The 14,030-nt window shown below is 38.8% G+C and overlaps 1 protein-coding gene across 3 annotated transcripts in view; it reads right to left on the minus strand.

Annotated features, from left to right (window-relative positions):
* Positions 1-14,030, minus strand: part of HERC4 (HECT and RLD domain containing E3 ubiquitin protein ligase 4) — a 45,800-nt gene that overhangs the window by 24,722 nt on the left and 7,048 nt on the right. For 2 of the 3 annotated variants that reach the window (XM_075216448.1, XM_075216447.1), the window contains exons 4-15: positions 12,651-12,727; positions 12,155-12,376; positions 11,376-11,467; positions 10,439-10,569; positions 9,184-9,344; positions 9,013-9,089; positions 8,302-8,426; positions 7,200-7,259; positions 4,904-5,015; positions 2,528-2,717; positions 1,648-1,820; positions 799-918 (exon numbers count right to left, since the gene is read on the minus strand). In XM_075216448.1, coding sequence (XP_075072549.1) covers positions 799-918; positions 1,648-1,820; positions 2,528-2,717; positions 4,904-5,015; positions 7,200-7,259; positions 8,302-8,426; positions 9,013-9,089; positions 9,184-9,344; positions 10,439-10,569; positions 11,376-11,467; positions 12,155-12,376; positions 12,651-12,727 — 1,540 coding nt within the window. Of the gene's footprint in view, positions 1-798; positions 919-1,647; positions 1,821-2,527; positions 2,718-4,903; positions 5,016-7,199; positions 7,260-7,782; positions 7,940-8,301; positions 8,427-9,012; positions 9,090-9,183; positions 9,345-10,438; positions 10,570-11,375; positions 11,468-12,154; positions 12,377-12,650; positions 12,728-14,030 lie in introns of those variants that run through there. The other variant, XR_012693356.1, reaches the window with a different exon arrangement.

The following is a 14,030-nucleotide window of genomic DNA, read 5'->3' on the forward strand; positions in this document are numbered from 1 at the left end:
ACTTTAGGAACCGCTGGTCTAGCCTATAATTTATAGATATAGATAATATATATATATATATATATATATATATATATATATATATATATATATATATATATATATATATATATATATATATATATATTATATATATATGAACTGAAAAATGCAGGCAATCTTTGGAATGTTTATACTTCAATATGTCCATAAAGCCTCTTCCATTTTTCTGGCAGACTTGTTCTGCAGAAATGTAATGTGTGGATTCACAGTAACTGAAAGGACTGTATTGTCAGCTTTCAGAACTCTTTTTTGGACAATGTCCTACAGATGTAGAAGGAGCTTTAGCTGTCTAATGGAGAGGGGAGACGACACTAAATTAACAACATTTAATTTCTTGGTTTATATATTAAATATTTGAATATTTCAGTTTTGAGGCTTGGAGGAATAAAATGATCACCCCCACTCATACCCAATCACTTCCTGACTGATTTCTGACCCAAGAAAGCATCTTGGGGGTCCCACACTTCTGAAATAGAAAACTGGCACATCCGTGAGATATGGAAGTTTACTTTCAATACATGGATCATCATGCTTATTTGGGTTGCCAAATGCATAGGACAGTAATCAGATCATGCTAATAATTCTGATACTGTACACTAAAAAGTGTGCATTGTAGGAAAAATAATATTCAGTTACAAATTAGCAATGACAAAAAAACAGGACTGCCCTGGCAAAACCCTTGACACGTGAGGTCTGCAGTATGACTTACTTTTATCTGTATTAGTGATAAGCACATGTCAGAGACACCAAACTTACCAAACAACGTGGCCGTTGCTGTATCCAATTCACGTAATCATTCCGGATATCTACAAAGTCTTGTATTTCATGAATATAGAATTTATCATATGGTATAATCTGTCCAGATTGTTCATTTACCTGTTGGAAGTAACAATATGATGGATTTCAGCCTGGAATATTTTGCTTTCCCTAAATACTGCAGATTAGTGCATATACCATTAAACATATACAGATATGAGAGTTGTTCCAAAAACCACTAACAAATAAAACAGACATGTCCAATAACTACATCATACCACAGTCACTGTGAGGAGCACTGTCATATAATTTAATGAGAAAGGAAAGGCCAAAGATAGTGCTGGGACAGGTGGGTCATTTTCATATGTACTTTAGTATATTTTTGACATGTTGCTCCAAATTATGGAAAAACCTGTTATTGTGAAAACCACTGTAAGCATACAAGATAATAGATCCCATGCTAGTACAGATATATTTAATGTCCATCATGGTTCTCATCACCTTAAATGTTGGAAAAGGGAAATAAGTTATAATATCCCCCTAAGTGACAAACATTCTCTTGTGACAGATTGGATTAGATGTCAGCTCTGTACTTGGCCAACTGATATGCAAGAGGCAGGACGATACCTTATGATTTTGCTGCGTTCTCAGGTTATACTAATTTCTTGAGCTGATAAGAGACTAATACAGTTACATGTTCACTCTAGCAGTAATAATGGCAAAAGTTTACTGATATTCCAAGATGCGTTCGATAATAATGGACCTGCTTACACTGAACACATACTTCTAAAACAATATATACTCTTTTTAATGCTCTTCATAAGCATCACTCCAAAAATACAAACTTACCCTGTGCAGGATTTCCAAAACCTTTAAGGCTGTATTAAGAAGTGTGTTGAAAATCCTTCTGTCCGAAAGAGGAATTCCGATTTTTGTGAGTTTCAAGAGATGCAATACAACGTCTTTAAAAAGTTGTACTAGCCGCATAAACTCTGGTTGTTCAAGCAGAGACCACCAGTTTTCTATTAAAAAAATAGGGAAATAAAATAAACATATGTTGCTTTGACAGATATATATTCATTTTTATGGCGCCACAAAATTCCACAGTGCTGTACAGAGGGAATTGGAGCATATTAAAAAGACGCAGAGGACCAAGAGGCAAAATTAAATCCAAAAAGCACACAACTGTACAGAAGATATAAAAAAGGTATACAACAAACATATAGAGAACATATAAGAGACATAACACAAGGACGCACAGGTGGATGAGGTGGGGGTAGAGAAGACATTAGGAGAGAGGACTCTGTGCTATATACATACAGTATATACACTAAGCTGTATTATACATTACTGCCAACAAGTCACTTTATACATCTGATTCAGTGACTTTACAAGAAAAATATACTGTTATATGGTTATCGAGTTCTGGATGACTTTCTAACATTTAAGAAAAGGCGAAATTTAAATAGGCTACAATTAAAATATTTTCTTCGGGTTAAGTTTCACTTTAAAGTATAGCTAAACACTTTAAAATGTCATGTCAGAAAGTTAAAAACAATTGCTATGGCATGGATTACTTTGTTGTTGTAATAATGGTGCTGTTGCAAGCTTGCCCCAAAACATCTAAAATGACGTGAGTTCTACAACATAGAAATACTAAGTCACATGTTCACCTATTACAGTTGGAGCTATTGCTTATGGCACCACTTGGTAGCAATCTTGTACTCACCTAGAACTTTTAATGGAGTCTTATCAAGCTTAATAATTGCACTCCCAAAAGGGATTGTCAGAGAGGAGAAGTTATTTGGATCTGTGATGAGTGGACACTCTGGGAGAGTGAGGTACAGTCTCAATGCCTCAATGTCAGGCGGGGAACTTGGTAGTTTTGGTATTAAATTCTTTTCCAAAGTAGCAGCCACCTATGTAGAGAAACACAGAATACAAGCTCAAATAGTAATAGAGACAGTCTTCCAAATCGGATTTGTAAATTTACAGGAAAGTAAATGGCAAATCTGAAAAAAACAAAAAAAAACAAAAAGAAAAGGTTTCAAAATAACTTAAATAGAAAAAAGTGTCTTCATTTAATGTGTTTACTATGTCACCGCTTGCATTATCTACTGTAACTCTGTGCCAGGAAGAGACAAGGGTCAGAATCATCAGATTCTGCAGAATTGTTAGTTTGCTGGCTTGGCACTTGTACTAACCCTCAAACTCTGTGAGAATCGGGATGTCTTTCCTGGTTAATCGTACATAACTAGACTCCTTGAGTGCCAAGCACATTACAGTCTGATAAGCAATTTGTTTCCATTTCTTGTACTGTGGAATCATGATTTCATAATTCTCATTAAACCAAATATTTGGCTTAACAGTGGGAATTAATAAAACATTTTTGTCAATTAAAGGAACACATGGAGCAAGTTAAGCTTCGTCTGATGTAAACTTTTTTTTGACACAACTCCTCACGGATTTTAAACCAGGATGAAATAACCCTCATCTCACAGTTTAATTTTGGGACTCTCTCACACCCGAATATTTAGTGCCTCTCCTAAGAGCATATTGCTGCCATGTCAGTGTCCCTACCTACTACTTTTACTAACCATGCTGCACTCCTATACAAGCTACTGTAGGTGTTCATCTCCATCCCTCCGGTCACTGGGGGTCAGATTCTGTATAGAGAGTTATGTAGGTTCCACATGTTACATCTTAATATTGTCAATGAAAATTAGCAGTAAAATCATCCTCTGCTCAGACAGACTCTCTGCAACAATCAAGTGTATCAATCTCTCGCTTGGGTCATTTTAATAATTTGTATAAAAGAGAAACAGCTATATGAAACCCAACTGTAAAAGTCTATTAAAAACAAAAGCAAGATGTCTTTGTTTTTAGCTCTTCAGAGTTTCCAAACAGTTAATTTATTGAAAATGAAACCTTCACGTAATACTTGAAAGATTATTATTATTATTTATTTATAAGGCGCCACAAGGTTTCCGCAGCTCCGAACACAGTACAAACAATGGACAGTACAGGGAATAACAGTACAGAACAATAAACGAGTAATACCAAGACTTCAGAGACTCCAGGCAAAGCAAATATAATGGAGTTGGAGCAGAAGAGAAGGTAGAGAGACAGGAGGGAGAAGGGCCCTGCTTATAAGAGCTTACATCCTAAAGGGAGGGGAAACAGACAGCCTGCATAAAGGGAGTCAGAGGGGGGGGAGCAAGCGCTCAACTCTACAGAGGAGGAGCCAGGAGATGAGATTGTGCATAGAGAGAGGGTTAGGTGGAAGGCTGGTTGGCTTTAAGGAAGAGATGGGTTTTGAGTGCCCGTTTGAAGGAGCACAGGTTAGGGGACAAACGGATGGAGCGTGGGAGGTCATTCCAATGCAGGGGGGCAGCTCGGGAGAAGTCTTGAATTCTGGAGTGGGATGAGGTGATCAGAGTGGACGAGAGGCGACGGTCATTGGCAGAACGCAGGGACCGGGCGGGAGTGTGGATGGAGAGGAGATTGGAGATATAGGGGGCAGTAGAGTGGGAGAGGGCCTTGTAGGTGAGGGTAAGAAGTTTGAAAAGGATAGGGTAGGGGAAGGGGAGCCAGTGAAGGGCAAGGCAGAGAGGTGAGGCAGAGGAGGAGCTCGTGAGAGGAAGATGAGCCTCGCATCTGCATTGAGTATAGAACGAAGGGGGGCGAGGCGAGAGCGGGGGAGGCCAGTGAGAAGAAGGTTGCAGTAATCCAGCCGGTAGATAAGCGCGTGGACAATGGTTTTGGTTGCTTCATGAGAAAGGAAGGGCCGGATGCGGGCGATATTACGAAGTTGGAAGCGACAGGAAAGATAGATGCATCTAGTGTGGAGAAACACACATTACTTTACATTGTGCCAGAAATATGTTTGGGTGGATTTTAAGCAGGTACGTCTATATATACCACCCCGTTAGGAATGCGACACATAATTTTGTAATATTGACACAGACAGAAGTGAAGACAATCGTATTATGTGGGGAAACAATATTCATGAGCCATCTATCCATCACCAGCAGCTACGGAAATAATGAAAATGAAGTCAAGTGTGTAATGTACACACAATTTGTGACATTTATGCAAAACTAACCAGTTGTACAATTTGTGGTTGTGCAGAATTCAGTAGCTTGTGGAAGAAGAGTCTGGCAACATTCATGTCTATCCCAGAGAACTTGCTACTCGTCCTGTAGTGATCGTTATTGCTAGAAAAAGAACAAAACACAGAGTATTTAATTGTAAGTAAAAGATAACAAACATCATATGATGATATTACCCATTGGAGATGCCTCTATGCCCACCTGGCATTATGTAGAACCACTGGCCCATTAGTTAAATGGCGATATACTTGTGTAAATGATATATTTGGAACACTTGAGAGTACTGATGTAACAATTATAATATAATCAGCTAAGAGTCAGGAATGTGTCAGCCTATCACACTTGGTCTCTATTCAATGATGCCACGAAGACTCACGTACAATGGGTTTTTCCCCTTCTTCTCAGTCCCCACCAATGCGTATTAATAATTGTGATAAACACTTTGCATTTTCATCTTTTATCTGTTCTGTAAATGCAAGACAGCATTTTTGATGCAAAGTCTTTCAATACATCTAATTGACAAATTCAAGGAAAACCAATAAAATGTTGTGCAATACAGTGTTGGCTGCGCAGGGGAGGACTCTGGATATGATGCAGTTCCAAACAGCTGTCGTTACCCACTTTGACCCTAGGGTTTATAGTAAGCACCTTGAAAGGGCAAGATTTTAAGGTCCATCACTGTACAGCCATGGGCAGAAGTTTTGAGAACGACATGACACAAGTATTTGTTTTTACATAGTTTGCTGCTTCAGTGTTTTTAGACCTTTTTGACAGATGTTGCTATGGTATACTGAAGTAAAGTTACAAGCATTTCATAAGTGTCAAAGTCTTTTATTGACAATTTCATTAAGTTTATGTAGAGAGTCAATATTTGCAGTGTTGACCCTTCTTTTTGAAGACCTCTGCAATACACCCTGGCATGCTGTCAATCAACTTCTGGGCCACATACTGACTGATGGCCGCCCATTCTTGCCTAATCAATGCTTGGAGTTTGTCAGAATTTGTGGGTTTTTATTTGTCCACCCGCCTCTTCAGGATTGACCACAAGTTCTCAATGGAATTAAGGTCTGGGGAGTTTCCTGGACATGGACCCAAAATTTCGATGTTTTGATCCCCGAGCCACTTAGTTACCACTTTTGCCTTATGGCAAGGTGCTCTATCATGCTGGAAAAGGCATTGTTTGTCACCAAACTGTTCTTGGATGGTTGGTAGAATGTTTGGAGGATGTTTTGGTACCATTCTTTATTCATGGCTGTGTTCTTAGACAAAATTGTGAGTGAGCCCACTCTCTTGGCTGAGAAGCAACCCCACACATGAATGGTCTCAGGATGCTTTACTGTTGGCATGACACAGGACTGATGGTAGCGCTCACCTTTCATTCTCCGAACAAGCGTTTTTCCAGATGCCCCAAAAAATTTGTAAGGAAATTCATCAGAGAAAATGACTTTACCCCAGTCCTCAGCAGTCCAATCACTGCACCTTTTTGCAGAATATCAGTTTGTCCCTTATGTTTTTCCTGGAGAGAAGTGGCTTCTTTGCTGGCCATCTTGACACCAGGCCATCCTCAAAAAGTCTTCGCCTCACTGTTCGTGCAAATGCACACACACCTGCCTACTGCCATTCCTGAGCAAGCTCTGCACTGGTGGTGCCCCGATCCCGCAGCTGAATCAACTTTAGGAGACCGTTCAGCAAGCGCCAGGACTTTCTTAAGTGCCCTGAAGCCTTCTTCACAACTATTGAACCTCTCTCCTTGAAGTTCTTGATGATCCGATAAATGGTTGATTTAGGTGCAATCTTACTAGCAGCAAAGCAATGATGACTGCACGTTTCCTTGCAGGTAACCGTGGTTAACAGAGGAAGAACAATGATTTTAAGCACCATCCTCCTTTTAAAGCTTCCAGTCTGTTATTATAACTCAATCTGCATGACAGAGTGATCTCCCGCCTTGTCCTCGTCAACACTCTCACCTGTGTTAACGAGAGATTCACTGACCTGATGTCAGCTGGTCCTTTTGTGGCAGGGCTGAAATACCGTGGAAATGTTTTGGGGAAAAAGTTCATTGTCACAGCAAAGAGGGACTGAAATTAATTGCAGTTCATCTGATCACATGACATTTTGGAGTATATGCAAATTGCCATCATAAAAACTTAGGCAACAGACTTTGTGAACACCAATACATGTGTCATTCTCAAAAGTTTTGGCCATGACTGTAGTCTTCACAAAGACGCTATGCAGGTTATTACATCAGACTTATATTTCTATAATTATCAGATGACCATTGACACATACCTGGTTGATAGAAAACTTCCATTTAGACAAGCAGCTGATGAGAACACTTTGCCAATTTCACTATTAAAACAAAAAATAAACAGTCTTTGCTTATAAAATGAATTAAAGGGGGAAATGGAAAAAAAACCTGTATGATTTGTGTTAGAATACCTAGAGTATTTTCCCCAATCTGCTTTTATTTGTATTGTATGCTTGCTATGTTTCCCCTATCTGTTCTCTATAGCTTTGATTTGCAATCTGTGCATGCAATTTATGTTAATACAGAACAATGCTAAAGGGACATTTTTTTACATATCACAAATGCATTTTTGTACTCAGTTTCCCTTGAAAAACAGGTTGTATACTTTGGACAACTTCCCTTGCATGTCCTGTCGCCCTCACTAGTAATTAAGGTCTCTCTCCTGGACTCTCACTGTTGCATATGTCAGGAGACAGACTGCATTATTTATTGCAAGACAGCTGCTGCAGTTTACAGAGCAGGAGCATTCCATCTGTTCATGTGACATCTCACAGCCAGGACAGAATGCGAGCACTTTAGTAGACAGGAGCCAAGGCCATCACATCAGATGCTGCATTCACTTACTCACTCTGTCTTGGTCAATTGAATTAGCAGAGATGGCTGGATTTCTGCTCTGAAAACTACTGTGGCTGCCTGGTAACATATGCGTTGGTCCGTCTCCTTGCTTCAGGCAACGGTGCAGGTTGTAAAGGACCAATTTGTTTCACACAGGAATGGGAGGCTGTTGGAAAGTAGACAAGTCCTTTAACTAGTTACAATCTTAACATGCAGGTAACAACCTATACGGTGTGACTGCAAAATTGCAGGATGAGTCCAGGGGGTAAATTTATCAAGCTGCGGGTTTCAAAAAAAATGGAGATGTTGCCTATAGTAACCAATAAGATTCTAGTTATCATTTATTTAGTACTTTCTACAAAATGACAACTAGAATCTGATTGGTTGCTATAGGCAACATCTTCACTTTTTGAAACCCGCAGCTTGATAAATTTAACCCCGGGTCCTTTTGTTGATAAGCAAGCAAGTTTGACACTTATGTTTTATATATAGTTTTGGCCTTTGAAAACAAATAAAAGGTAATCTTACTTTACTAAATCTAATGGAGGTCTCCCAGTTGAGAAAGTCAGCAATCTTTCAATAAGCTCTGCGTTTACGGTCCATATTTTTCTGGAATGGCTATGCTTTCTGAAGTCATCTGGAGGGAGGCAGTTCTAGAAATGAGAAACGTCACCATTTAAAGGATAAATGAAATAGGCAAAGTCATGCATATTATGCAGAAACTTGCAGGTATCTGATATTTAATCATCTCTGCCATCTTAAAATTAAACAAGCTTCCCAGACTCGACAACCTGTCACAGAAGAGATTTTCACTCAGCAGAATAGCAGCTAGGGAAAAAGTTATTTGAGGGTACCGTTTTTCATGCTGGTTGAAAAAAAACGCTGCCTGAAAAGTTCTACGTACTGAGCAATTCAACCAGTTTTTATTTTAGTGGCCGTTTAGTCTCTTGTGTGACATTTGCAGAAGACACAAAAGACCTTTGTGAAGCACTGTTTGAGCCCTTTTTCAGCAGTCCCTCAACACTACTCTCAGCTTTATGTAAGTGGTCAGCGGGGAAAATCTGCTTGTGCCACATTGCGTATATATATTCTTGCATAGCACCAACCTAAGACACTATATGGTCTGTTAAATCAACTGTGTGAATTTTAGTGCATAAGTTTGCTGTGCTAAAATGGAAACATAAATGCCATTAAAAGCCAATGAAAAGTTGAGTAACTATATGGGATGTTAAACCATACCTGTGTATGAAAGTAATGTGCAAAGCTTTGGTCTCCACCAGAGAAAATTTTCTTCACGCAGTAATACCCCTCTGTATCTGGTATATGAAACAAACCAATACATTTAGAAGTAAACAAATCTGATAAAAGTGAAAAAGGGAAGAAAAATAAAACCAAAAAACACACACTTACTGTTGGGATGTTTGGAATAATCTGTGTACGATATCCAGTTTCCTCTAACAGTAAAAGGACTTTTTCTATTGCATGTTGATCCAGTTCCTAACTGTCCGTTGCCGCCTAGACCAAATGAGTAGATTCGCCCAGATGAAGGGACAAAAGCCAACGTGTGCTGTCTAGGGGAAAAACAAAAACCATAATACTACTACTACCTTGGCCAACTAGTGTACATTTCCACAGCAGTTGGAGTGATTGATTTAATATAGACCAAGAAAGTCACCCTTTTGACAGTGCATGAAATGATACATATGTACAACAGTTTTCGTGTATATTTCGCTATATATTTGTAAAATTCGCTGACTTTCCAAGCTAATAAGAAAGAAGGGGACTTACCACCTCAACTAAAATTGTTGCAGGATAATCATGGTTGATGTGGTTATATTAATGGGCTAGAGGAATGGCCTCATGCACAATTACATTGATTTATGAGTTAGAGACTATATTAAATCAGAATGCTCTCATTCATCTCAAGCTGACAGGCACAAACACTTTATTCACATGTTTTCCTTTTGTTCTCCAATTTCCCCTCTATTCTACAAACTGCATTGTTTGTTTTTACGATGGTGAAATGCTTTTTTTTTTTTTTTTTTTTAAAGTGGAACATCACTCAAGGTTATCATCCTAAAGAAACATTCTCTACTCTCCCTGTAGCAGACGCCCATGTCCAATCAGCTGTAGCCGACTGTAGTGTTTTTCAAAGTGTTCCTATGAAGAATCATTAACAGCATTCACTTCAAGTCTGTTCTGCCAACTTTGTTTTAAAGCAGAGATTGTCATTAACAGCCCGCTGCAACGTATAATATATAGCCATAAAATCAAGAGAATATAGATGTCCTATTGGTAACAAGTGGTCAGTACAGTATCATATACAGTACCTATGTATTCTAATGAATTATTAGAAAATAAAGAGAAAATTAGATCTTAAGCATATTGTCTCAGTATTGAATTAAATAGTGAAAAGACATACAATTTATTTTATATGATTGCCCTTCATTAAGATGCAATTCTGCTTGTAAAATAATAACAAAGGTCTCAATTATTAATTGGTCTTAATTTGGTCTTATGTTACATAAATGGAGGTTATAAGCGATTTGCCTTCACACTCACCGCCTCATTTTATCCGGCATCACTCACACACACTGAACAGTTGGAGTAAGGTGTAAAGCAATGGAAGAACAAAACTGGGATAAAAGTATTTGGGTGTATTTACCTCCCACAAGCAATTTGTGTGATAACGCTTCCCATGAGCTCAAACACTTTCCTGGGGTTGATTTCATGGTTTGTAGAGTTGTGGCCAAGTTGACCATATCCTCCAGCTCCAAAAGTAAAAACACCACCCTCCTAGATAAAACAGATAATACAATTACAGCCAACTAAGCTGGAAACGTCACTGCATACGTGACCCCAAAGAGTGAAAACACATAATGAAGGCAACTAAATTCTTCGGAACCGGATGCTCCTCTTATATCCAGTTATTTTACTGGATAGAAGTCACATCTTCATCTACTTTGTATATTTTGATGAAATAAAGGCACAATGACATAGATCTAAAAATGAAACGGTTTAGAATCTCCCTTAAGTTGCCCTTACATGGGCAGATCGAGACAATGGACAAGAGTGCACCGAGTAAGGATCAATATTTAATTCAAGCATAATTGTGTAATGGAATTGGAAAGGTTGGATCATTCACTGTTTGGGCTGATTCTTCAGGGTGCAGTTTGTGGGCATAGTCCAACTGCACTAACACAGTAATATGCGAACCTACAGTCTGAAAAACATCTGAAAGATCTGATCAAATGTTGATCAGAACCAGCAGTCATTATGGGCCCATACAATTTGCAATTTGCAGGCAATTAGGTCTAAATGGCTGGCAGCACCAGAGAGTGGATGGGCATCTTTAGACAGGAAGCAATGGCATAGACAGCTACAAGAGAGTATGAGGTGCACTGACTTGGTACAGTAGGTACTTCATAATGATACGTTAATTTGAAAATTATTGAAATTAACACAGAAACAGAAAAGAAAATAATTAAAGACATAACAAAAAGGATGGAAAAGATCTGAATCATGAATAAATGATTTTTTAGTGAAACCTAACCATATATTTGGAGGGGTAGGTATTCTGTATGGTTGGTAGTAGACTGTACCTTTGTAAGTGCGGCAGTATGATCTTCACCACAGCAGATATGTACAATTTTCTGAGAACGCAATGACTTGAGAAGACACGGAACAGATCTGTCTGCAGGAAATAATACATATGTTAGAAAAAGGTGAACTTGACATTCGATTAGCTCAAGGTTAACAAATCATGGGGGAAATAAATTACTTGGGTTCAAAATGCTTCTAGCTTGGGGAAAAAACATAATAGCTGTATTAGTATACAGGTATCTGGGACACATGGCAGGTTTGAAACATAGCAAACCGACAGGGGTCTGTAAAATGTACATTTTGGCAATGCACTCCTGCAGGTTGGAGAAACCATGGTCAGTATCAGCAGAGCATCCAGTACAGTGGAAAGAAATATAACCTGGACACAAGTCTTTTTGGGAGTCCTTTATAAAGTATAGGTATTACTGCAAACTAAAGAATTAGGAAAGACCTTTTTGGAATTGGAAATTTACATAATACAGGTGAAACAAAAATGTTGAGGGTGGACACAGACTGGTCAGATTTCTAGTGGAAAACAAGTAAAGGTTTAACCCAGATTTAAGACGCCCATCTTTTTCTGGCTGCTGCATTTCTGTATTAGACAGAGCTTCAAGAGAAGGCGGACTTTAAATAGGTTTTAAGGTTTTGAACCTCCTCACTCAATCTGGAAGGGGCACACCATTAGTAACTTATCAAATGCATCATTAACACTCAATTTACTGTGTAGAATAGACAACAATAAAAACAAAATAAGTTATCAGCATGAAACCACTCTTACCGCTTTCATCATTAAGACCAAGCTGACCAAATTTGTTCCGCCCCCATCCAAAAACAGCTCCGGAAAGTGTCAGCGCAAAACTGTGGGCTCCCCCAGCGGCAATCTGGTAAAAGGGGATCCCTGATAAAGACTTAAGGTGTTTGGGTGCTGCCTCTTTCTTCAGCTCATAGCCCAATCCAAGCTGGCCAAATCTGTTATCTCCCCAAACGTAAATTTCACTTTCTGTGGTATAAAACAGACATGATAGGAATAAGTAATTAAAAATCATACTACAAAAACAAAATTGGTAGAGCTTGTAGTATCATTCACATTGTATCATATTCCCTTTTCCTGCTAAAGTGCATATTTAGCCCTGTGGTCAACTGACCAACAGTGTGTCAAATTTGCCACATATCTGGTCAGGGGAATATAACATAACATGATCAAGAGAAGAGATTCAGTTATATAAAAAGACTTTAAAAAGCAGGATGACAGTAATATTAACTAAATGTATTACCTTTGGAGAGTGCTAGTGAGTGGTGATGGCCACAGGATACCTGCACAATATGTATTTCAGACAAACTCTTTATATTTCTAAGAAAAAAAAAAAAAAAAAAAAGATATATTTAGAACAAAGAATAAACCATGCTTCATATTGCCTGGCCTCATCCTGTTGGGGCCATGGTGTTTAATAAATTAATCCCTAAGTATCTTTTCTCAACTGTGGGTTTAAAAAAGTGAAGATGTTGCCTATAGCAACCAATCAGATTCTAGCTATCTATTTAGAGCATTCTACAAAATGACAGCTAAAATCTGATTGGTTGCTACTCGCAGACACTGTCAGCACTTAAGAATAGCTAGTTAGTAACCAGCAGGTTTTAAAGGAAATGTTGTTCAACAAGATGATGCCACCAGACACTATGTGGAGGTACAATGGTGGCCTGGGCGTCATACTTTTTAGGGAGGGACACTGGCTGATACTTAGGGCATGAACAAAACAATGGGTTTTGTCTTTAATAAAATTGGCGTTAAAAAAAAAATAATTGACGGGAAAGTGCAGAGAATCAGCGGTTAGTCAGAACAGCAGTGTAGTAAATATACCCCTAACCCATAATATATATAAATATATATATATCTCCCCTAAGTGTTTGCTCCAGAGACCAAATTGTCGTTCCCCCGCTAAAAGTAAACATACATGTCTCTATTAAACATTGCCGTTACTTGGGCAGCCAATAACTTTAACAGCTTGGAGAGTTCAGAACAGCCACCCTCCTGACTGCTAGAAGACACCAGAATATACTAAATGCTTGTGCTGCTACAAGAGCCACTTAGGCTGTGGAATTCTGTAGCTGAAATCAGACACAACATGATACAGCAGGAAGTGTGCAGCTCAGTGTCAACTGAATAGTAATAACTACCAGTAAAATGAACAGCCGTGCCATGTCGCAACAGAGTATTGAGGTGGCATTTTCTTGAATCAAGAATCTTGGCTTGATACAGTTATGTTATCAATACAAAATGCAAGATAGCATTGTAATTAATGAAACATTGTGAAATCCCTGGTGCAGTACAGCACTGATCCCATCATCATCACCATTTATTTATAAAGCACCACTAATTCCGCAGCGCTGTAAAAAGAACTCACTCACATCAGTCCCTGCTCCATTACAGTCTAAATTTCCTAACACAGACAGAGAGAGACTATGGTCAATTTGATAGTAGCCAATTAACCTATTAGTATGTTTTTGGAGTGTGGGAGGAAACCGGAGCACCCGGAGGAAACCCACGCAAACATGGGGAGAACATACAATCTCCACACAGATAAGGCCATGGTCAGGAATTGAACTCATGCCCCAGTGCTGTGAGGCAGACTTAGCCACCGTACTGCCCCAGATCT

This window comes from Mixophyes fleayi, chromosome 6, assembly GCF_038048845.1.
Source record: "Mixophyes fleayi isolate aMixFle1 chromosome 6, aMixFle1.hap1, whole genome shotgun sequence".
Classification (NCBI taxonomy): Eukaryota; Metazoa; Chordata; class Amphibia; order Anura; family Limnodynastidae; genus Mixophyes; species Mixophyes fleayi.